Source organism: Lynx rufus, unplaced genomic scaffold (assembly GCF_022079265.1).
Source record: "Lynx rufus isolate CCGP_SWC_20201006 ecotype Redwood Valley unplaced genomic scaffold, mLynRuf1.p SCAF_4, whole genome shotgun sequence".
NCBI lineage: Eukaryota > Metazoa > Chordata > Mammalia > Carnivora > Felidae > Lynx > Lynx rufus.
The window spans coordinates 32,356,603-32,382,502 of NW_025814856.1; the positions used below are offsets into that span (position 1 = coordinate 32,356,603).

General features: G+C 40.7%; 1 protein-coding gene across 5 annotated transcripts in view; it reads right to left on the reverse strand.

The window, feature by feature from the left end:
- Positions 1 to 25,900, reverse strand: part of MAGI1 (membrane associated guanylate kinase, WW and PDZ domain containing 1) — a 632,775-nt gene that overhangs the window by 68,061 nt on the left and 538,814 nt on the right. For all 5 annotated transcript variants that reach the window (XM_047096305.1, XM_047096308.1, XM_047096307.1 and 2 more), the window contains 6 exons: positions 22,065 to 22,100; positions 16,589 to 16,646; positions 14,356 to 14,474; positions 11,537 to 11,629; positions 6,149 to 6,331; positions 4,729 to 5,349 (listed from right to left, as the gene is read on the reverse strand). In XM_047096305.1, the coding sequence (XP_046952261.1) occupies positions 4,729 to 5,349; positions 6,149 to 6,331; positions 11,537 to 11,629; positions 14,356 to 14,474; positions 16,589 to 16,646; positions 22,065 to 22,100 (1,110 nt within the window). The remainder of the gene's footprint in view (positions 1 to 4,728; positions 5,350 to 6,148; positions 6,332 to 11,536; positions 11,630 to 14,355; positions 14,475 to 16,588; positions 16,647 to 22,064; positions 22,101 to 25,900) is intronic.

The window sequence follows — 25,900 nt, forward strand, 5'->3', positions numbered from 1 at the left end:
ATCTCGCTGCCCCTTCCCTGCACCCGCCTCTCAAAAAAAATAAATAAACATTTTTTTTAAATTGTGAATCTGGAGTTGTGAGCTGTGAATACCACACAGAGATTTAGCAAAAAGATGTCATGACCTGTGAGTACCATCACAGAAGATTAACAAAATCTGAGAACTCTAGAGCAGCAGCTAAGAGTGGTGGTAATTCCTTAAAACTTTAGTCACGTCTCTCAGGCTGAGAGTCTGATCAAAAGTGGGGAATTGTTAAAAAATGACACAATAGGCCCCAAATTGAGTCACTTAGGCTGAGCCCTGGATCACCAAACTGAGACTTAATATTTACTTACAGTTTCAGCCTCTCCCAGGAATAAAATCTTACACCATACCATTTGGAATTACCTGGTTAGCATTGGTGAGGTCACCTGCCTCGTAGAGGCTGGCCTTCCCCTAAGGGAAGGTGATCCTACCACAACCAATCTGCTTTGTGCTAGTTTAACACTGCATCCTACTCTTTTCTGCATGTAAAAGCCTTCTATCCTGTAGAGCTTCCCAGAGCTCCTTTCTTTTGCTCGATGGGGTGCTCTCAGGAATCACTGAGAAAAGCCAGTTTTCTTTAAAATTTACTCAGTTGAATTTTGGCTTTTAACACATCAAGGACATCATTTTGTGCATTAAGGTAGTAGGCCAAAAAGGGTCACTCGGAAGAGGACTGGTTCAAAACATCCATTTTGTTGAACTGAGCGCTGAGTCTCAGGGCAGGAGCGGTAATGTAGTCAGAGGTGTAGAGAAGTAAGAGGGCAAGTGGATGCAGAGAGGGGCTCCTGACGCCCAGGTCAGCTGTCCTTTCGATACACACTTTCTCTCAAAAGCAAGACACACATTCTCCACTTCCATAAAGTATTGCCAAATCTCATGAAACAGAGTATTCCGACTCAAACCGATATTACATCTTAAAGAATGTCCCACTTGCTAATCGCTGTGAATTAGCCAAATATACAAAATACACAAAGGTGCACAGGTAGCCATGTTATGTACAATACCCTTTTTTTAAAAAAGCAAAAAAAAAAAAGAAAAAAGAAAAGAAAAGAAACCAAAAACCAACTTTTACAAGACAAATGATCTCTTGTAAATTAAAAAACCCACTAAGGGCACCTAGGTGGCTCAGATGGTTAAGCCTCCAACTCTTGGTTTCAGTTCAGGTCATGATCTCATGGTTCATGAGTTCGAGCCCCACCGGTGAGCTCTGTGCTGACAGCATGGAGCCTGCTTGGGATTCTCTCTCTCTTTCCCCTTCTCTCCCGTCCCCTGTGCACGTGCGCACACACACACACACACACTCTCTCTAAATAAATAAATAAATAAACTTAAAAAAAAAAAAAAAACACTACTTTTTTTCAAAGTAGGCTCCACTCCCAACATGGGGCTGGAACTCAGGACCCTGAGATCGAGTCAGATCCTCTACCAACTGAGCCAACCAGGTGCCCCAAAACCCACGATATTCTTAAAAAAAAAAAAAAACCAGCAATCTCCTTCTAGCATAATTTTCCACACACCTAAAAAAAGTCTCTAGATTCACACTGGTGTCAGGCAACAGGCTATGTGAATGCAAATACTACATAAAGGTAAGATAAGTAAAGAGCATTCTCCTGACTGCACAGCAGAGGGCGAAGGAGGAAGGTAAGTGCCTTAGGAAGATGGGGAGCCAGGCCTAGGAAGAAGGCTGTGCCCATGAAGAGTGTGACTGATGGACCAGGAGACAAGGACCTATTTACAGAGAAGATACTTGTAAACAAATCGGTAAGGGTCCCAGCTGCCAGGGCATGTGGATGAACACCCCAGCAATTCCACGCCAGATCCAGGAAACTGTCCAGTCCCAGAAATTCACAAATGATATTCCAACCTCTGCTTGATTTCCAGCTTAGGGTGGAGAAGGGAAGACAAAAAAATACCAAAATCAAAAGGTACCCGATCTTGACAAGAAGAGACCTCAAAAATGAGCTCAGGAGATTAAGAATGAAAACAAATACAAATGTAGCTACTTCTGTCCCAAAGTAGAAAAGGCCAGTTGTTTAAAGCACAGAAAGCCTCATCCTCAAGATTTCAATTCCTAAGACTCACAAGAATCATGAGTTTATCAATTGGCTTTACTAGGAGTTTGGCAGAAATGAGACTCGTTAGAAAGAATCAGTGAAGTGGCCATTAACTTTCTCATTTAACCTAGAAGCTGCCTTTGTGGCTTCACCAAACCTTCTCGTTGACACCCTCACCATACAGGAGTGATGACTAAAATGTTGGCCCCTGTTCAAATAACTAACGTATGGCAGAAACAAATATATTTATATGCTTTCTAGAAAGATTAATAGTAGCTAGTGCTAGCCTGCCAAATGCAGATGTACAAACTTTCTATCCAAAACATAAATCAAACACAAGGCATATGGTGTATTTTAAAGACTGCTGATGTGAGACTGATTTTAAATTACTCAGATTCCGGAATAAACTATGGAGATGTTCACTAATGTGGCAATATATTCTGCATCTTTCCACATTAATTTAAGTTTATATGATGTAATGGCATTAACAAAAAGAAGGTCTTAGAAATTAAGAAGAGAAAATGCAAGCATATGTGAAATCCAGGGGTAGGTTTCTATCATCAGTTGTTTGCTAGTTTGGGCATATTCATTACAGTATGGTTCCGGTGAATGTAGTAAGTTAGAGGGTGTAATGAGGCACTAGTTTTTGGTTTCCTTCAAGTGAATCTAATAAAAAAGAAAAACTGAACACACTGAAAAATGGCATGAAGGAGCAAATAAATTAGGCAGGAGAGCAGGGTGGTTTGTGGCCATCAAATGAGCAGTGGCTAAGTCAAAAATGGCCCAGATGGACCAAGAACTATTTAAGTTTTCAAGCTGCTGGCCAAAAAAATCAGCAATTATGGAAAAACCCATGTTATTCGGAGTTAAGCAGGGCAGAGTGTTGAACTGGAAACCCCAGATTTGAGGTGAACCCCTCAGTCATAGTAGAGCATGGCACCTGCCTACCTTTCAGGGACATGATACAAGTGAGATGAGAGGCAGGGGCCAATATTAAAAGTGCTTTGTAAATTGCCAGCTTATCCACAAGTGTCAGGTATCATCATCAACACCATCACCACCACCACCAACAACAACAACCATCAACCATCACCACCATCACTACCATCACCACCAATATCACCACCACCACCATCATGATCATTCTTAATCTCGAGTCACTTTCTCCTACATCTCGGTCACTGTTGAGAAAACTGATCTGTGCAGTCAAGTGATCAAGGTACAAGAAGAGACTTCAAAAGGATGTTGCTGAAGATAACTGGTTAAAAGTTAAATCTGCACAATGGCTATTATAGCTGTTTAAGACGTGTTAGCTGAGCATTTCAGTTCACACAGACAATTGCTCTGAATTTTGGATTTCTTTCCAGTGACCCCAGTCATTCTGACCACAGAACATACAACATCATGAGATGAGAACACAGTCGCCGTGACACAAAGGAGTTCCTCTGCTTCAATGGAACCAAAAGGAAATAAATGTCTAGCTCCTGATCTCTTTTCAGACAATCAAAATATGCTGTACATCAAACAGATCATGTTGGCAAAGATTGAAGGAACAACCATTCTCAGGCCCACTGTGTGAAGTGATCAATCAACACTAGTCACATACGCATACCCAGGGACAATACATTTCATCCATGTAAAAAATACTTCTCAGTGCGAGTTCCTGAGAGTTCTGGTGGGGCAGGATTAAGGGGTACAGGCAGGGGAGAGGAAATCTAGGTCTCAAGATTTAGAGTACCCCACTTCTCTGAGATCCTACCACTTCATGAAGATGTGGGTATGTTGAGGTATGTTTTTCATTATGATCCTGGAGCTATTGTTCCTGTCAAGTGTAAGTAATCACATACCCATTCACTCATTCAATATTTTTTTCATTTATGAAAGCATACAACTGTCAACATGCAGACATGGGCCCTGCTTTATGGGTCTTATATTCTAGTGAAAAAGAGAGCAACAAAGAAAAATTAAATACATACACAAAACAATGACTTGTGCCATAATAATAATGATGTAATAAAGGCTAGGAAGAAATGGGACGCTGCAGTGAAGATTACAAGGAACTGAGAAGCTACTTTAAAAAAGTAACCTGAGAAACATTCGTCTAGGAGGAGACTTGAGTGAGACTGAGCTAGCCAAGTGAATAGCTGGGGCAAGAGCTTTCCAAGCAGTGGGAACAGGAAGTGCAAAGGCCCTGAGACAGCAAAGGCTTGTAGTACTAGAGCCTCTTCCGAAAAGAAGCCAGGTGGCTAGACTATAGTGACAACGGGAGAGGAGTGTGAAATGAGGTTGGAACAGTGGGCGAGAGCCACGTTTTGCATGCAGGCTGTGCAGGCCAGGTTCAGGACACTTGAAGGATAGAGATTCTACAATATTAATGTTTTTTTAAAAGCACAATGCAAGTTACATTTAAAAGTATCATTTTGGCTACACAGGTATAACATAATATATAAACACAACCTTTATTCTATAGAGGCTACCATTTGGAAAAAACAGAAGGCAATTTGAATACGTTTCCAAACGGGTAGATAAAAATGATCTTAAAGACTAGACATTTAAAAAGCCCCCAAAGCCACCTGGAGACTAGTAAGTGAAACAATGGATTCTGGGTTAAAAGAAAAAAAAAATCATAGAACAAAAGAAACCTACATACCTCCTCGTTGCACCAACAGTGTGACTTCACTTCCCTTTGGACATTCAATCAGCATATCCACAACTTGATTATGGGTCAGAGCCTGCACGTTCTTCTTATTAACTTCCACTATAAGATCCCCTTCTTTCAGGCCGCGGCACCTTGGACTGTCCACGATCTGTTTCACTCTTTGGCCACCGCCACCAGGACTGTCCGCGATAGTAAAACCAAAGCCCATTGGGCCTTTGACTATATGAACAGTTATGAGCTCTGGCTGAGTGGCTATGGAGGAAGCCAAAGAGACAGTGTCATTGGGGTAACCATGGGAACCGTTTGAAGCCACATCAGCAGGGCTGCTTGGCCTGGCATCCTTCATGCCATTGACTTTGCCTGTTTTACTGCTGTGACTGGCCGGCGAATCATAGGTCTCTTGCCCATTCACAATAATTGGTTCTTTATCCAAAATGGCTACCGAAGTCACTAAACTTGTATTGGGGTCGTCTGGGTCAAAAGGCAACGGGTAACCTCGGCAGAGTTCAAGGTCCACGCTGGCACCAATGGGAATGGACTGGAAGATTTTCACAACTTGCGCATGTGTGTGTCCCAAAACACAGGTGTCATTCACGCTGACAATGACATCTCCTGCAAAAGGTAAGAGTTTAGGGGTTAAGAAGAAAGTAGCCAAAACAAGTTTTATCAACATTATACTATGAAATTCTACCAAAAGGAAGCTGAACGGAAACTGGAGGTTTGGGGGTGGTATCATAGGGCACAAAGGGAATACTTCTATTACTTATTGTAACTGCTAACAAGGCATTCTTTTAGCATCTCCTGTCTGCCCTGCTAATGAGAATATAATGATCATTGAAAGAACAGTGGGATTTCTTCTAAAAAAAATTCTCATTGCAGAAATCCAAGTTTAGACTTCTTCTATTCATACAGATCTAAATTTTTAGTAAATTACCACCTTACTGTATTTAATAGCACCCTAACAGTACCCCAAAGTTAAAATGGCTTCAAAGGTTTGCATCTATACCAGGGAATGCATTTATGTAGTGGAGGAATCTTGCTTACTTACAGTGTTTTAAAAAAAACATTTACTGGGGCCACTTGGGTGGCTCAGTCAGTTAAGCATCTCTTGGTTTCAGTTCAGGTCATGATCTCATGGTCCATGGGATCAAGCCCCGTATCGGGCTCTGTGCTCACAGTGCCAGAGCTTGCTTGGGATTCCCTCTCCCTCTCCATGCCCCTTCCCAGCTCGTGGGCTCTCTCTCTCTCTCTCTCTCTCTCTCTCTCTCTCTCTCAAAATAAACAAACTTAAAAAATACAAAAATAAAAAACATTTATAAAGTCACGAAATCATGATGTCGTTGGCCCCGGTTCAGGTGCCGGGTGGCAGTCACACCACACAGGGAATGCTAGGGCCCTGTGGTGCCTCTACCTGTTTCCATCTTGCCATCCAATGCCGCAGGACCATCCAGGACCAAGCTCTTGATCTGCAGAAACTCGTCAGGTTCATCACCTCCAACAACTGTGAAGCCAAAGCCACGACTGCTTTTCCGCAGCTTCGTGTGAATAAACTTGCCTTTCAACTCAGAAGGGTTTCGTGTAAAAAAGGGTTTGCCTGGATGAAAATAAGAAAAGTATAAGGAACGTCACTATGCATGAAAAGGTGAATTAAATAAGAAATGACACGGCTTATGGATGGCTCTCCAAGCTCCTGTGCCTGAGGGGTCTTAGGAAATTCCTCTCTTGACTGCAGTAATAAGGTGGTGTTCCCAGGCCCCTCTGTTTAAGAAGGGGGATATGGTACCTACAGTATGTCAGCATGAAGTTCTCAAAGAAAATACAAGAGAAAAATGACCATCATCTGAAACACTTCTTGGTTTCAGTTCATGTAGTTTCACAGCAATTGAGCTGCCATGAGGTCCTTCACAGAAGATAAAATGGGTCTGTGTTTTGTGTCGTCTGTGTTGTTACGGTTTCTAATCTGCAATACAACTTCCAACGTGTTGCCTCAGGCTTGGCTTCTACTTGCGAAACCAATTCAGCGAAAACTTTAGTTTCTAATCAAACAGAAAACACATTCTGAAAATATATAGAGGATGCCAGGAAACATACGGTCACAAAGAATAATGATAAAAATGTAATTCGCTACTTTCAAAATTAGAAGAGTCATAACTTCACCTTGAATTGAGTTTCAAATGTGTCATTTTTCCTGTATGTTTTTGCCTTTTAACAATTTGTAAAATAGCCTGGACATGCCCCCTAATAAAATTTATTGTTTAAAAAAGTTTAGGACGTGTGGCTTAGAATATTTTTTTAAAATACAAAACATCTAAACGAAATAGTTACTAACAAAAGCCACACAGCTCCAAATTCAGTTGTCCTGTTTAAAATCAATTAATAGGGGCACCTATTTCAGCTCAGGTCACAATCTCACATTTAGCGGGATCAAGCCCCATGCTGGGCTCCGCACTGACAGTGGGGAGCCCGCCTGGGATTCTCTCTCTCCCTCTCTCTCTGCCTCTCCCCCACGACCTCTCTCAAAATAAATACATAAATTAAAAAAAACTGAAATAAAATAAATTAACAGCTATATAGCTAAAGAACTGCCAAATATGCTCCCTAAGGTTTTCTTGTTTTCTTGATAATATTCACAGTAACAGTTTGTACACAAACCAAAAATTTTTAAAGTCAGTATTGTTAGGAATTTCTCCACAATTGAGAAACTTCCCAGAATTTCTCTAGTTATCCCAAATAGTGGACATCATTTCAGGTTTAGACTTTTTAAACTCTCCTGATTAGGGGCTCCTAAGGGAGCTCAGTAGAGCGTGCGACTCTTGATGCCGGGGTTGTAAGTTCGTGCCCCACGTTGGGTGTAGAGATCACTTAAAAACAAAATCTTACAAACAAAAAAAAACCCTCTCCTAATTATAATTCATATCCCCTTCTCTCCTGCTTGCCACAGCTTCCTCATCTTCTATCCAAAGTGTTATCAAAACAAAAACAAAACACCCAGGAGAAGAAGTCTCCATAGACCCCTACACTCAAGTGTGGCACCCAGGAAGTTATTTTTGGTTAGCTATAGCTAAAAGGCCTTTTTCAAAAAGTCTCTGGGCACACATACAATTTTTAATTGCATATTTCAAAAGTTCCCGGCTCTTAAAAAGGACTCTTTTAAATTACTAGAGTCATCGTCCTGCTCACGAAGCTCCCCCTTTGCAAGGCTGGTTGGAAGCTTCATAAACTACAGACTTGTCACGGCGGCTAACGAAAGGCAAGGCTGAAGCATTCGCCATGCACAGTTGTCCGCCACGGCATCAGAAAGGTGGTTTCAAGTGCACTCGGGGCTTGTGGGGAGACAGCTGCCACGGCAATTATCAGATGGCAAACCGAGGCCAGGGGTGTGTGCGAATAGCCTACATCCTTAAGGCAGAGGCAGCTAGGGAGTTGGGATGGCGTGAAGGGAAACACATTTCGGTTATACAGAGACAGCAGTGGCCGTCACCTTCTCAGTGAGGCTCTGTCTGGTCATCTTCTTAAAAACTGTAACACCTCCTCCACCATTGCCAATCCCCCTTTCCTGCTTGTTTCCTGTCCCTAGTATTTATCACCATCCAACAAAGTATGCGTCTTAGGTATGTATAGGTTTGGTGATCTGTCTGATTCTCGCCCACCCCTTCACTTCATGTGCTCCAAAAGTTTGTGCTGAATAAACGAATGACTGAACAACAGCACAAAGAAATGAGATTCAACGTGTCTTTGAGAAGGTGGGAAGACGTGGTTGGGTGTTTAAGCTTCTCACCCTCATTATAGGCAAAGTTAGAAAATGTGAAAATGTGCCTGGCAGTTTAACTGAATGAATTTTTTAAAAAGCCATTAGCATATTTTGAACTTAGAATGTTTTCAACTTAATGGAGACAGGAACAGAGCTTTGAAATTACACCGATGACTTCCTTTTTTTAGCGCTTAACTAGGGAAGATCACAGGGCTTCACATTCATGGACATTTGATTATGTTTTATGAATGGTTGGGTCATGAGCTAACGTAGCTTTGGAAAAGAAGCACTTTCTACCCACAAGCAGTGGGACTGGAGCTCTCTGCTGCAGCCCTGTGGTAAATGTAATTTTCCAAGAGATCCTAGTCTGCTGACTTATACAGCTGCGCGATCTTGTTATGTATGAGAATCACCTGGGTAGCTCTTTTTTTTTTTTTTAAAGGTACTCATTTTAGAGTTGCCTGAGTGGCTCAGTTGGTTAAGCTCCCAACTCTTGATCTTGGCGCAGGTCGTGACCTCACAGTTTGTGAGTTCAAGCCCCATGTTGGGCTTTTCTGCGCTGACAGCACAGAGCCTGCTTGGGATTCTGTCTCTCCCTCTCTCTGTCCTTTCCCTGCTTATGTGTTCTCTCTCTCTCTCTCTCTCTCAAAATAAATACATAAATTAAAAATAAATAAATAAATAAAGGTACTCCTGTCTAGGGCTTATGCTAGACCTATTTAATCAGGATCTTTGGAGTCTTGTCCCCAAATTCTGCTCTTCAATAGCCCTTAGGAGTTTGCTTTTCTGACAGGCTGGCACAATTTTTTAGCATGTGTTTGAACACCCTAGGCCAGTGACGTCCAATAGCAATTTCTAAGACAAGACAATGCTTTATATCTGCACTGTCCAATATGGCAGTCACTAATCACACATAGCTCTTGAGCCCTTGATATGCAGCTAGGGGAACTGAGGGACTAAACTTTTATTTTACTTACTTAAAAAAATTTTTTTAACGTTTATTCACTTCTGAGAGACAGAGAGAGACAGAGCATTAGTGGGGGACGGGCAGAGAGAAAGGGAGACACAGAATGTGAAGCAGGCTAAAGGCTCTGAGCTGTCAGCACAGAGCCTGACACGGGGCTCAAACCCACGAATCATGAGTTCATCACCTGAGCCGAAGTCATGCGCCCAAATGACTGAGCCACCTGGCACCTCTTTATTGTTTTTTAATTGTAATCAATTTAAATGTCAACACGTAGCCATTGGCATCTGTATTGGTTGGCCATATTTAGACTACATAGTCGTGTCCCCGCACATACAAAACAAACAAATGAACAAAAAAGGTTTTAGCCAGAAATTTGACTGTTCCTAATGACACTTAGGATTCAAATCGGGTGCTCTAGTACTTACTGGCCGTGTGGCGTGGGCCAAGTCACCAATGCTCTCTCTGCCTAAGTGTTACAGGTGCAAATGGAGGTAATGACAGTACCAACCTCCTTATTCATGAGAGTTGTAAGGAAAAACCATAGCAGACAGAAGATATGTAGGGAGGTACCCGGTAAATAAAAACAGCCCACTAAAGGTGAGTTGTAATTTCGAAAGCGGTGGTGGTGGGGTGGGTGCAGTGGAGGGATGGCTGCAGAAATCTCTCTCGAAGCCTCAACTGGAATTGGAGAATTTTCCTAAGAGCAACTCTCTTCAACGTTATCATCTGCTGGAATTAGAAGTGTACCCTTGATCAGAGGAAAGTTTCGTTGGGCAGTGAACTTAGCAAAGCAACACCAATACCAGTGTAACCAAGGTAGCTACACATTCTTCCTGAGACTCCTAGCAGGATGCTAGAACAGGACACTTAACCAGCAGGCAGGGAAATAAGGCCACATGAGGTTGCAGAAGGAATTTTCTATTTAAAAAATACAGAGGAAGCCACAATCGCATTGATATTAATGCTATTATCTGCTATGTTCTATCTTTATTAAAACCATTAGGACCATAAAAATGTACACCCACGCCAGGAGAAATTATTTTACATAAACTGGTATTATTACCAATCTCATGATGCTATCAGCTTTCCAGGGAAGCAACTTCTTGCTCATGAAAATTATAATGGAGGAACGAAAATCAGAGAAAAGAGTTTTTCTACTTGTCTTTTTAAATCTAATGCAACGATACCTCTTTAAAAATGTACAGAGAATGAAGACAAACCTTAGTCTTTTTAATGGGTCTGTACCCCAAACATTCCCCAACTCTATCAAATATAGTGCCCGTTCTATTTTTCTTATTTAAAGAAATTTAAAAAACAAAAACAAAAAACCCAATTCTTCTCTATCATTTAAGAGCAATCAGGCCTGAAAGGAGTAAGATTCTGGAGATACCAATTTTTAACAATGAACGTCTCTAGGGGCTCCTACTATCTGTGAGTATAAATAAGTGAGACCCAATGAAACATTGTAAAATATGTGTAAATGCCAAACTACAGCAAGAATAGGAGATTCACATTTAGTATATAATAATATCAAATGGTTTCACATTTACAAGAAAATCTTAGTCAAAAGCAAATATGTTGACGAGAATCTTGGAATATCCTCAAGCTGACTCTTCAAGTTATCTTACTAAATACCAATAATAAATTTCTGTAGTCTCGAAATCAGTGATTTACAACCCTGGGATTTCTCCCCAGGGGCATCTGGCAACGACTGGGGCATTTTTAGTTGTCACAAGAGGGTAGAGACCATGGACGCCCCTAAACTTGGTCCAATGCACAGGACAGGCCCCACACACAACCAAGAATTATCTGGCCCCAAGCGTCAAAGGCGCTGAGGCTGAGAAACCCTAAAGGCAAGTGGTCATTATTTTCAGAGCACTGCAATTAGCTGAGCAAATTTACCCACACACAAAGTTCTAGTTTTCTTGGCAAGTTTGATTAACAGTATGTTTAGAATTTCTAACATCACAGTTTTCACCATCAAAGGAAGGAATTGGCAATTGTGAGATTCTACTTTTTAAACTTCCTTTAAAAAATTAAATTTTTGATCTAAATGCTTCATCATCATAAAGACGCTTTACCCTGAAGTGGAGCTTCTCTGGCTGGCTCCGGATTGCTCGGGGGGTGGTTTGGAGTAACAGGAGGCACAAGACGTGGGTGATGTTCCGTCCATTCTGTGAGGAAAAGAAAGAGTACACTGTGTTTCCTTCAAATGGGAGTCACATTAACATTCTCGTAAAAGAAGATTCACCTTCTTAAGCATCCAACTATCCAAACGAATGAAACTAGACACAGAGAGCTTAGATAGAAAACAAACTGGTATCGACCCCACTCTTTGTTAAGGATAAGATTCTCTCTCTCTCTCTCTCTCTCCCCCTCTGTGTGTGTGTGTGTCTGTGTGTGTCCCTCTCCCATCAGAGTTTTGAGGAAAGCTCATATCATATTGTGATATGAACAATAAAAACTTCAGTTCTCTGTGACCGGAGGGTCCAAAGTGAGACCAAGTAAAAAATATCAGGAAAGATATACAATCAACTGACGCCACCAGCCCGATGAGGGAAAACCGTCTCTAACACACTTGAGACATGAGCTGAGCTGCTGAGGTCTGCTCGTCTTGGATGACAATAAAGGTGATTTCAGCAGTATGCTAAAGTGCTATCCCCTCCCATCTCCCAAACCCGAATGGGACACATCACCAACATGCCTGCGTCCTGACTGTAGTCCTCCTCACCTTGGAGGCCCAGAAACGAGGCGCTGTGAGTGACCCTTGAGATTTACACAGTCACCTTCCAGCTAATATATTCAACCGTATACCCCAGCCTTCAAACAGCACTTTCTCGCACTACAAAGTTTCACCAGTTGAGAAAAATATTTAAAAGCATTTTTTTTTAACTAGAAAAGAGATGAAGGTAGAAAGGAGAACTTTTTGATAGGTGCATACACACGAACACACAGACACACACACACACAGACACACACACACACACACACACACACACACACACACACACAATACTCTAAAACACAGTGTAGTGGTGCCTGGCTGGCTAGCTTGTAGAGCATGAGACTCTTGATCTCGAAATCACAAGTTCTAGGCCCATGTTGGACGTAGAGCTTACTTAAAAAAAACAAAAACAGAAACAAAAGACAGTAAAATACAATACAATGGCAGTGTTTGGCCACCTGTGGCTTATAAGCCAAAGGGACCCTACTGTCCATTTTGATACAACTCTCAAGCCAAGGATGGTTTTTCCATCTTTACATAGTTGAAAAAATTAAAATGAGAAATACTTTGTAACACATGAAAATTACATCAAGTTCAAATATCCATCTTCATACATGATGCTTTATTGGAACACAGTCACATCTATTCATTTACACATTGTGTACGGGTCTTTTCATACTTCAAGGGCTGAGATGAACAGTTGTGATAGAGACCGGATGAATGGCAAAGGCTAAAATGTCCTCTAGCTGGCCATTCACAGAAAAAGTCTGCCAACTTTCCCCCTATGACCTACACTTACTATGATCAATATTATAATAAAAGTGTCCTATTTGATCTTCATATATTTGATATTTGCATATTACATTGAGAGGGTATTGAGCAGTCATTTCATTTTATTTTTTCAAGTTTATTTTATTGTAAGAGAGCCAGAGAGGGCACAAGTGGGGGAGAAGCAGAGAGAAAGGGAGAATCCCAAGCATACTCCTCACTGCCAGCACAGAGCCCGACGTGGGGCTCAAACTCACAAAAGTGTGAGGTCATGACCTGAGATGAAACCAAGAGTTGAACACTTAACCAAATGAGCTACCCAGGTGCCCCTGAGTATATCATTTTAAAAGGGTGCAATGAAAAACTAAAAAACCCTACTAATAACTAGATGGCTATTAATGAACAGATGTATTAATAAATAGCTGAATGAAGTAAGTTCATAAAATGGAAAATTATGCAGCCCTTAAAAATTACAGGGCAAATCTTTATTAACCAGCTTTGAAATATGTGCAAGAAATACATTTAAATGAGATCATCAGGTCACAAAACTAATACATATACATATATATAACATATATATATACATATAAGTTATACACACACACACACACACACACACACACCTACAAGTTACAATCCGATTTTTATTAAAATATGCATCTATGTACAGGGGCACCTGGGTGGCTCAGTCAGTTAAGCATCCGACTCTTGGTTTCAGCTCAGGTCATGATCTCATGGCTTCGTGGGTACAAGCCCCACATTGGGCTCTGTGCTGGCATCACAGAGCCTGCTTGGGATTCTCTCTCTCCCTCTCTAGCTGTCATTCCCCGACTCGTGCTGTCTCAGGCTCTCTCAAAACAAATAAATAAACTTAAAATTTCAGCACAGTGTCTATCATTGAGAATGAGATAGGAGCAAGCAGGGGAGAATTTAATATTCTCCATTCTTGAACTGTCCATATTTTTATAAAGATCATGAATTAACTTATAGTTTTGGAAAAGCATTAAAAATTACCAGCTTTTTCTGATTCTTACATGTCATGTTTCTAAAATTAGAAGTTAGCTTCATATATAGTAACTCCTCCTAAGGGCTCAAAGCAGTATGAATTTAGACACCAGCTGGTATGTAAACATGCTGGGGCAACAGCAAGTTCTCCAGTATGATGACAGCTTCTTTCTAAATTAAAGTGGAGATCGGGGGGCCGTGGGCTAGGGCCCCCGCTCGAGCTGTCTGGGTTCCGGGTGGAAGAGAAGCACTGTCATCTCCCCCCCCCCACCCCCGCAGGACACCAAGTCCGCGGCACGGCAGAAGGACAGGAACATCAAGGCCAGTTCTGACCACACGGGGGTGTCAGCGCCCAGGCTTTGCCCCAAGCTCCTCTGCCCAACACGTCAAGGGAAAGCCAACCTTCTGGCTGCGGCTGCGGCTGCGGCTGCGGCTGCGGCTGCGGCTGCGGCTGCTCCAGCTGCTTCTTCCGTTTGGCTTCTAGAACCGGGTTCTCATATTGTGTCTTCCTGTTGATGTGGCTGGAGCAGGAGGCAGACAATATTTGGTTAGAAAACAGTTCATCCCACAAGCAAAATGCCAGTTTGCCAAGTCCCTTGCTTAGCACTGAGCAAAGCAGGTGGTCTGAGATGCTGCCCAGCACATGTCAAAACGGGCAATGAGGAAGAGGAAAAAGAAACGAATGCTTTCCATATAGCGACTGCCTATAGAGGCTACCAGCTTTTCCCGCATTTTATTTTAAAATCTTCAATAAATGATAAGAGGCAGGTCCTATTGATATTCACGTTTTATGGAGAGGGAAAGCAAATTTCTGAGCAATTACTAACTCACCTAACAGAACGTGGCTAGTAAACGGTAAAGAGGCAAGGAAGCTCAGGTCTGTCTGCTTTCAAATCGCAGGATTTTAACCACTGACTCTTCCAAATGTCCAAGGAAGCACCTGACTCAGGGAAGGGCTTCAATTCAAGGAAAAGTGGATTGTGGAATTATTAAAAATGAGATTAAAGTACAGACAGGACGCAGTCTATGACGTGCAATGCCAGAACTGCTTGTGGCTTCCTATGACAGTTCAGAGAAGCCTCAGCACTCAAAGTTAAAAGGGCTCTCCCAACATCTGCCAACTATTTTCATCAGTGGACACGGAGTCAGGATTAAAAGTATGAGCCTCAGGCAAAAAAACTCCAAATGCAGCTAACCTAAGCAAATGTGACGCGTTCAAAGTGACAAAGACCTAGATACGCCAGACGGTTCCAAAACTAATAAGGCCATGGAACAAAAATACATACATACATGTACATGCATGGGTTTTTTTTTTGCCATGGCCTTAGTGTATACACACATATTTTACACAAACATACATACACACAAGCATACATACACTTGGTGTTTTGTTTTTGTTTTGTTTTATCCAAAATCATACTTGATTAGAAGTTTGGGAACGGACCTATTATGTAATTACAGTATTCAGAACTCAAAATATTTCTTAAAGGCGGGCTGGTCAAACAGGGTGGATAGACTAACCACCTTTAGATGATCCGCAGGGCACACAGAGAAGCTTTATTTTGTGAGGGTCAGAGAAACAACAATGCCCTTCTAATGGCCCAAATCACCAAATCCTTTGTTACATAGAGTTGGCCATGTGAGGACTGGCCAATGACACTTGCTATATTGAACTCATACTTTTTTTATGATAAGATGCGGAGCATTTTACAGTCTGACAATTTGTATCATATACTCTTATCACCAGGCCATTATACAGATGAATTTTCATTGCCAGGAGCATGAGAGACAGAAAGCTTGCCAGCTGTCTTTAGGGCACCAGGCGGGATTACGACGATGGAATATTTCTATGTCATTTGTTTCTCTCGAAGCCTCTTTTATTAGTGATTTCTCCACTTTCTCAGGAAATGATACATAGCACATTTGCTACAATGTTTCATCTGTTGGGTTTCTTTTCTTTCAGGATTATCCTAACAAGACAGAGTATGTGCCCAATGCCAGAACAAGATATATACCACACAGGACATGAGGCGGGTTTGAGAGTCTTAAAGATGGAAAATAGGAGCTATGTCTATGGTCCTCAGGCAGAGGAGAGGCAAAGAAGCATACAAGGTCTTACAGCTTGGGCCAGTTCTCAATTATCTTCTCAATTCTGGTGACATTTCATACATTACTAAGACATGTCTAACCCTTCTGGAAAGTCTGCATGAATAAATAAGTAATTACTGAAAAGTTCAGGCCTGAGCAGGGCAAAAAGTAGGCAAACATGTTCTCCTCCAGAAGATAACCCCTACTCACCTGCTCCAGTGAGTCTTAGATTTTCTCATTCATTCATTCATTCATTCATTCATTCAACTAATACTTATCAAGAAGGCGGCATATGCCAGGCCTGTGTTGGGTCCTGGTAAAATACTGGTAAACAAAAGGCATGGATCCTGTCCTTTTAGCATTTACTGTCTTCAGATTCACTGAATATTTTCTCATTCATTAAAATATGCATATCTATTTTCATTACAAATTATGTTGTTGTTGCTAACAGTTTGTACCTTATAATGATGGCCAACTCTGTTCAGCATAAACGTACATAATTATTATAGAGGAGTACAAACCAAAATACGGGTTAACAGCCACTTACTCTACATAGTAGATACCATAGACAGGGTCTTCAATCTTTTCCCAACCAGCAGGTAGTTCTGAAAAATAAAAGAAGATTTAGAGCAAGAAGACCATATTCTTGAAGAACCCAAGGATTCTTAACAACTAAGTGAGGGGAAAAAGAGAGAGACTCTTAAAAGTGCCTTAAATCCAGTTAAAACTGTGCATTCTAACAACAACAAAAAGCGAGCATTATATGTACCTATCAGTGTATTTTTCTACGTGAGGAACAATTCTTTACTGATATTTTGCACAAGCTACTACAAGTTAATAAAATGTAGTCCCAGATGCTTTTGTTCTAAATCAACTATTAAATTAGATATTAATGGAGATATGGTTAAAATTTGCCTTGAATGCCTAGTTTGTATCTTAAATATTTATAATTTCCTCATTTTATTTCCAGACTACCTTACCACACAGACAAAAATGGATGAAAACTAACGTTTCTTTTCATTTTCAATATAATAGAGCTGCTTTTGCTCTCCCTGGAATAAAATAAAATTTGCATCTTATTTCCTCCTTGTTCCTAATTAAAATGCTACTGAGTAAGTAAAAATGCCCACGTGGAGTTGGGCTTTCTAATTGCCTGCATCTATCATTCAACTGCTGCATTCAGACAGGCCTACCTTTCGCCTACGAAAGCAGAAACTCAGGTCCTGCCTTCTGAGAACACACTACTTGAGGGAGAAGATTTTATTCCTTTATTGTGGTGCTGTAAAATGGCCCTGGCAGATTTACGTGCCTTTCTGAAAACTCAACTGTGCTCTACTGGACTTCTCTCCATAAGGTTTCATATCAAAAGCTGGAACTTTATTAGCTTCCTAGTAGTGAGTTCTGCCACAACAAGAATCTACTGTGAAAAAGCCCCATTGCACCAGATAATTAGACTTGGTGAAAGAAGTAACCAGGTTGTGTTTTGTGTCATTAAACAATTCTTTCAAGCAGAGCAGCAATTACTCAACTTCATTTCAAAGCCACTCTCACACACACACAGTTAAGGCAAGCTTGGGTTAACACCACACTCCAACATGAATCATTATTCCTGGAAGTCAGCTATGAAGACCAACTTGAATGGAATATTACAAACGCTTGGAATGTCACCTATTTGGAAACACTAAATTCTTTTTCTTTTTTTAATTCGAGGAATCACGTGGTCACCACTCTTCTCAAAGAAGGATTCTTTCATCCGGGCAAAGGGCTGACATGTGCCATCAACAGTCCTGCGCTGAAACAGAGTCACGCGCGTGCACCCGAACACACACGCTAATCACTCAAAGTTTATGTTTTGCTAAGATCTGGCTGCATATCAAGAGACATTAATTTCATGGGTTTTGCTCCACATGTTATCTATTTGCAAACAAAGAGACAGGTTTTCCCCCTTTTTCTTCTCAAAAAATTTTTTTAAACGCTTAGCAGGTTTTAAAGAAGTCTTTGAATTCCAGGAGACACAAGCTACTAAAATGCAAGACAGGTCCAATTTGCAGATGTTGATGCAACTTGGCATTTTTGTACGCCCAGTCTTACGAACTGATGCAAATCAAATGCCTGGGAAATGGTTTCCCCTTACAAAGCTGGAAATTACCATTTAAATGAAAATGAACCAGGAAAATCTTTCCAAAGAGTTGAGAAATCGAAGATTAAAAAAAATGCAGATTGGGGCACAGCCTCATGTTTGCTCTGGAATGGGGGCAGAGGAGGGGGTAAGTGTGAAATTCGATGTTTCACTGAACCAAATCCTTTTCGGAATTTGCACCCTTGAATATTCGGCCTGATTATCTTCAGATAAAATGGGAAATACTAAGAATTCAACTCGTTGGTACACTTATCAGGATGAGCACTGAGTAATGTATAGAATTACTGAATCACTATAATGTACATTGGAACTAATAGTATGCTGTATGTTAACTCATTCAGTTATTAATTTGTCAAACATGTGGAGAGTGTCCACTTCTGCTCAAGGGTGTGGTAGGCACCAGGGACACATATGTAATTATAAGTGCACAATTATGCAGATAATTCAAACACCATACTGTTCGTGCTCTGATAGAGGTCTAAAGAGGGTACGAAAAAAAGAAGCCACCTCTGACCTTTGTCCTGTTGTCTAGTCAGCAACTTATACTCTAGAGGTGAGACATGTGGCAGATCAAGTGATATTCCTGGACATTTGTAAATTTAAACACATCTCCTGGAACAGATTAGCAAATTCCAGAAATTTTCTAGTTTTCTAAGCTAAAAGCTCATTTTCAGTTGAAAAGATAGATTTCTCACTTCCAATGTGGTAATTAACTTAATAATAGGAATTAGTTTCCTAATGCTTAAAATAGAAATGGGTCATCGATTTAAAAAAGGAAGATGTTTGTCCTCAAATTTGTCTTTTGGTTCTAAAAAACTAAGAATGGCAGAAAATGCCAAAGCCCCCAAAATAATGACATTCCATTTTTTTTTTTTTTTACTAAACACTCTGATGTTGCCCGAAGAGTCAGCCCCTATGTCTCAAAACTGTTGGACATCAAACCAGAATATACAACCTGTCACATGTACTTTAAGCAGCTAAGACCCTTTGGGCTTGCCCAGGTTGGGGGCTGAACCTTATCTCTACCCCTTCACAGATCTGGCACTGGGCTAGTTACTTAATGCCTTAGAACCACATCTTTCACTGGGATTTACTTCAAGGTCAACTACGGATTAAACAAGGATGCCTAAAAAACATTTCACACAGCACCTGGCACGTAGGCTCAACAAATGGCAATGTTCTAGGATAGCAGAAAAGGAACAGAACAGATTTATACAGCCTGCTTGTTTCCTAGCCCTGCCTTGAAAAATCTCATACGGTATTAATTGTCACGACAGAAGCAAATAGGAAGCAGTCAAACATTCTAAGTTCTTTTCAAGAGATTCGTCAACACACAGATTGAAAAGCCGTGCTCACAGTCACAGACAGATTTCAAAACTGTGACCTAGCCTGGGTGGGGAAGGAACCGCATTTCCTTGTCTCTACCTCTCCTAGTTGGTTTCAGCACATAAATACCCTAAAATTCCAAAAGGAGGTTCTGCAAGTACTTTTCAATTCTGGGAAGTTGTCTGCAGAGGCTGTGATAAATTCTGCAGACCAGAAGTGCATAATGTAGCTACTGACCCAGCTCACCCAACAGAGATCAGAAATGACAACTCTATAATCACGTGATCTGTGTTCCACACCCAAGCCAACCATCCCCTATCTCTCAGAGGCAGATCACAGAGAGGGTTTCCTTGCCACATGTGGAATCCCAATGTTCACTGAAAACCTGACAGATGCTACTATTTGAAATTAGGACCCTCTTGTTAAGAAAATGGGCAGTGAGCTTGTCAACAGAATACGGAATGAATGCAAGAGAAAAGTGTGTGTGTGTGTGTGTGTGTGTACACCCACTAACACTACTCTTTACACAGTGGATATGTGCAGGCAAAAATCCAGAGTCCTATCTCCACCTAGAAAGACATATTTGGGTCATTTCTACAGTATATACATTCCTCCCCTAACCCGGACTAAAGGTAAAAAAAAAATGCCATAGGAGGATTAAAAAGTCCAACAGGTGAGAATTAGTTAATAAATAATGACACTAGTAAACCTAACAATATGTGCTGATCACAGGGACAGATATAAGACTTTATCATTAGGTTTCCTACAAACACCATGGGAGCTCCTCCTTCAGCCTCTCTTTACAGAAAACGAAAGCAAAGCTAAGACAAAGTGAGTAGAGTGGCTTGCCCAAGGCCACACAGCCAGTAAACAGGGGAGCTTGGATAAGAAGGCAGGCAGTCTGATCTGCCCCCACAGACTGTCCCACCATGTTACCAAACCATCTCCCCAAATAATGCCTATGACCATGAGAGATGATACTATGCAGGCATTAACACTTATGTTTTCAATCTTCAACAGCACAGGCAAGTTCCCACAATATTATAGTTACAAGGGAAAAAGTATAGAAACTTCTTTCCTAAAAGTGTCAATATTCGAACTTCCACGGAAGCAGAAAAGATCGTGCCCCAGTGCGCAATTCTGTTATCTCCACCTGGCACCCATGAACAGCAGGGGTCACTCACACATATCAATCACCAGCAAGAGTGATTTAAAGTGGCTCAGCAAATGATTAAGGCACTCATTCCGTGTCTCAAAAACCTAGTTCGGTCTTCTTCAATTACTTTAATATTACTGATCAATTTTTTCTGATATAGTAAGTTTTAAATTGTTCTATCACACAGGATGAGCCTCCAGCCCTTCTTACCACAGTCACAACAAGGACAACTTATTAAACGTCTTGAAAGATAAGTTCCATTCAGTAGTTATCGACCAATGCTGGCATGTCCATCAGTTACAACAGCAATGTTCCAAACAGGAAGAAAAACAGAGCTAAATTCCATTGGATTACAACTCCAGTCAACCACAATTGATTATTATATAACAAACACAAACAAAATCAAATGAAAACAATAATCTGCTGTTATTAAGTATTTACATTTTCAGTTCCTAAGGCAATCTCAAAAATCTCAGGCTGATGCAACAATCTAAGGAGAGTTCTGTTCATACTGATGTTAATCATCTATTTAAAAAATATACGATGGCCAATGTTCAATAAACCAAGGCTTTTATGTGCACTTTAGCTGAAACGTGCGCTTTCTACCCTATCCTTCAGTAGATGCATCAGACAGAAGGCAGACTAACTTTAATATTGTTCAAAGCTGAACATAAAACAGCATGGGATATAATTCAATATATTCCAACAGCAAAGATAAAAAAGTGTGGCATTATCTGCTAATGTAAGTTATTTCTAGACTGCAACAGCTAGACAAGTCAAGACTTGGTTTACACTGATACATACACTCGAAGCTTATATGTCACATATAAGCTCAGCATCTGGTTTTCCAGCCATTCACTCCAGTAACAAAGCCAACAAGTGGCTGGCGACTTACTAACACAAGACTAAGACTATTATTAACTATTTGGTTAATGATGAGAATTACTGTATTGCTATTACTCCTACAAAGTCCCTTCATTAGTTGGTGGGTTTTTATTTTTGTTTTGCTTTGCTTTTTTTGGGTGACCCCTGTAGATAACCGCCCACAGCAAACAATGAAGGAAACGAGGCTGGTGTAGGGTTACAGGAGAGTTCAAGGGACACGGCAAGCATCTATCCCTTAGTCTTTTCCTAATCTTCAAGTTGCAAGACTTCCTAGGACCAATGTGCTGACTCTCATTCCAGTCTCAATTCACTCAGACTTTCTCTTTGTAGACACAACTTATTACAACTCTGCGTGATGCCTGCGAGTCAGACTCGAGGGTTGTAAGATTGACCTTTCACGGGTAAGCTGGAATGAAAATCATAATTGAAGAAGGGCAGACTAAAGAAACGGAAGGATTAAGCAATCCACTGGAGACAAAACCATGCAGGGTAGGTCATGCAGCTGGGGGAGTTTACCTAGTTCACTGTCCAGCTCCTCGGTGTGGACCCCTTCTTCTCCAAAGGAATAACAGGAATGAGACAGAAAAGAGAGAAAGAAAAATTCAGACACCAACACCAAGAAAGAAAACTTCCCTCAGAAAAACAGCAGCAAACTTGTCACTTGGTTTTGTCCTTACCTGCATTGTGGCCTATTTCACTGGCTCAGCTAGTAAACCGGAGACTTCAGGGTAAATCACAAAATGGTAAGAGCTGATATTGGTAACATAATTATATGGCTCATTTCCTTGCATGTCGAAACAGGGTTTGATTGGTTGTAAAAGATGACAAATACCTTTGCGGTTTCAATGTTCTTAAGTGGGAAGTCACTTATTACACACCTCATTTCGGGCAAACAAAGCTGTTACCCCTTCCAATATTAGTCCTTCTAATCCTGCAGTAATGCTCTCATCACTGAGGCAATTATAGTCACAGTTAAAGCACTACTGAGCTTAGAGGGAATAATGGTGCCTGAAAAGTGGAAGGTGGGGTCAATTTGAGAATGCAGGAAGTTAGAGATGAGTTATGTCAGGATGCTGCACGTGACAAAAGCGGGCTTCTAGGCCGCCCTGAAATGAGGATGGGAAAGCTCAAACTGTTTACTTGGTATGAGATTTCTAGGTCAAACAGCCCAGAAATATTGCAGTGACAATGGTCACAGTAAGTCAGGAAGCAAAACCGGTCAGGATCTTCTCCATTCTTGACCCCCTCCTGCTATGAGTAAGACACTGCACTGTAACCGAGAAGAGAGTGGGGGACAGCACACAACAAACCATTTTACGCAGAAAGTCTCTCCAGCTACAGAACAGGTGGCTGTCCCCTCCACTGTATGCTCCACCAACACAGGGAGGAAGACTTATTTTCACCACTGTGAAATGCTCAGTGCCCAGTACAGTGTTTTGGTACCTGGTAGGTACTAAATACTTCTAAATGGATGGACGGATGGACGGACGGATGGATGCATGGATGACTCAATTACTGACTTTAGTTCCCAACATGGTACTATATACCTTGTGAACTCTTGATTTAAAAGTGATTCCGCTGTCAACAGTAAGTTTCGATGCTAGCATCCAATTCATTTCTCCAGTGAGTATTTAATGAGAGACGTACCATGGGCCAGTCATTGGGCAAAGTGACCAATCATACGTTCTTTTGGAGGCGGAGACAAATCCCAACTTTCCATAAATAAAACTTCCATATCTAAAACCTGTGATAATGTGTCTAAAGTAACACACATCACAGAATGACCCAATCATATCTGGGGGCAAGGTCACAGAAAGAGTCCCTGACCTGTAACCTGAAGGATATGCCCGATGGAACAGAAAGACTTAAAGTGAAGAATGACTGAAATTTAAGCTCTATGACAGCAGGGCATTTTGATGGTTGTGTCCATTGACACATCTGAAGTTCCTAGGACACAATGGACATATAGGAGGCATTCAGTATCTGTCTGTAAAATGTAAGAGTATTCTAAGAAAGTGCTAGTGGGCATGAAGGGCAGAGTGGAGAGGAGCAAGGGTGAGAAAAACCAGAGGCCAAAGCACTTAGAACTTAGAAACCAGCTGTGGGGAGGGCTGAATATTGCGCGGACAGAGAGCCACTGAACAGGGCTCGAGAGGGTGGTCACGGATAACACAATCACACTGACGTTTTAAAAGAGTGCTCTAGGTCTAGTGTAAGGAGAGTAGGCAAGAGTGTGGGTGACAGAGGCATGTGACCGGGACTAGGATGCCACAGGCAACAAAGAAAATCGTGCATGGATTCCAGAGATACCTGAGAGGCAAAGTAAATTCAGAGGGTAGATGGGCTGAAATCACGGTCAAGTAGTAGGTCAAGGGGGACTCACAGGTATACATGAATTTTACCCTCAACCGAGATAGGGAACACTTACAGAGGACCAGATTTTGGGGGGTAGAGATCCTTAGTTGGGTTTTATTCAGACTACGTTTGAAATCTCTTTCAGACAAAAAGCATTATCAACCAAGCATTTTTAAATCTTGGTCTGGAGCTCAAAGGCAAGGTGGAAGGCTTCTAATTGAACTAGATATACAGAAACAACAAATGGAGTTATATAGTAAAGATCAAAGTCCCAAGCCACTTTCTTACTTTTTTGGAGCCAGAAAACAGAGTATATGAAAAATTTTACAATAACTATGAAGCGATATTGTTACAGACCATGTGCATATGGCTCCAGAGAACAGAAATTGAATACAGGAACAATACTGTGAGCAAAAACACTATTCTTCTTGGTGTCACGACATAAACAACAACACAAGGCGGATTTGTGTTAAGTGGCAACAACAAATGAAGGTGTGGGGACTGATAAATGTCAGAGTGGTAACATCTGGTTATATATTCACACTGTATATACAGACATACATATAATTTCTACTGGAAAAAGCATATATGAATCCTAAGTTGAAAGGATAAATGGATAACCTAATGGTATTTGGTATGAATACATACTTGTTCCAAAGGTAATAACATTAACACCAATGACAAGAATTCTAAGAATTAAAAATAACAGTTGACCATTCAATAGCACAGGGGTTGCGGGTACTGACTCTCCACAGTGAAAAAGTCTGTATATAACTTGTGAATTCCCCAAAACTTAACTACAAATAGTCTACTGTTGACTGAAAACCTTACCAATAATATAGTCGATAAGCACTTATTTTGTATAAGTATTTTATACTGTATTCTTACAATAGTACTTAATCTTTTCTTAATGTTTTTGGTATTTCAAGGCTATACATCATCTGCAAGGTGTTCGAATTGTCCGAGATCTCTAAACATTTTTCTAACATATTGAAAAAATCTGCATAAAAGTGGACCACTGCAGTTCAATCCTGTGTTGTTCAAGGCTGAACTGCAATAGATTCGGTAACAAAATCATTCAGTAATTCTACTCAACAGTTTTACTCCATTAAGTTTCTCCTGGTAAAAGCTACTGGAGTCTTCTATCATCTATAAAATTATAATAACAGGCATTTTTATATGTTCCCAGTATAATTATAATGGAGACCGCACTGAAGAGCCTATGGTAAAAGAAGTCCAAAATGCCTTCAAAATCATCCAGCATCAAATAAAGATTAAATTCTGTTCTCTGAAATTTTATGGTTGAATGTATTTTATGTTCTGATGTTTGAATATTGGTCACTTTCGTATTACACATTAAACATAATACTTGGATAATCAGGACAGTTCATTATCCCTTAAGCATGTAAAATAATGAGGCTGACTACACGTGTTCCATTCCTTCTCAGCAACCAAAATCAGGGAAGCATCTCACTCAGGTCTCCTTAGTCAGAAGGATTTGTATTTCCACTTGGAGTCACTCCCATAAATATGAACACACAATTTTATGCTCATTTCATGGTATCTGCAATCCATGTAGAACAGAAAGATCTAGAAGTACAAGGTTTTTGGCAGTATTATAGTTCACTGGCTTACATTTGCAGGCAAACCTCAAGTTTATATAATTCTGCCCCATAGGACAAATTAATAAAGTTTCACTATCTTTTAGTAAAATATGTATTCCATAATTATACTACTAATTCAAATGCCAAAAATGAATAATGAGCAGCTAAACAAACCATTTCCCTTTTAATTCGTCCATGTCAAAAAGTAATTTTGGTACAACTTGGGACCGACTTCAGAGTACTGAAAAGGAAACATTTGTTCTAATTTTTTTCATTTTGGAAAAATAATTAGAAATCCCAAAGCCGTGAAATAAACGTTTTAAAATAGTAACTCTCCTAGCCAATTGATTCTTTTTCAAGATTAACAGGCAGAGTAGAGCTAAGGGTAACACC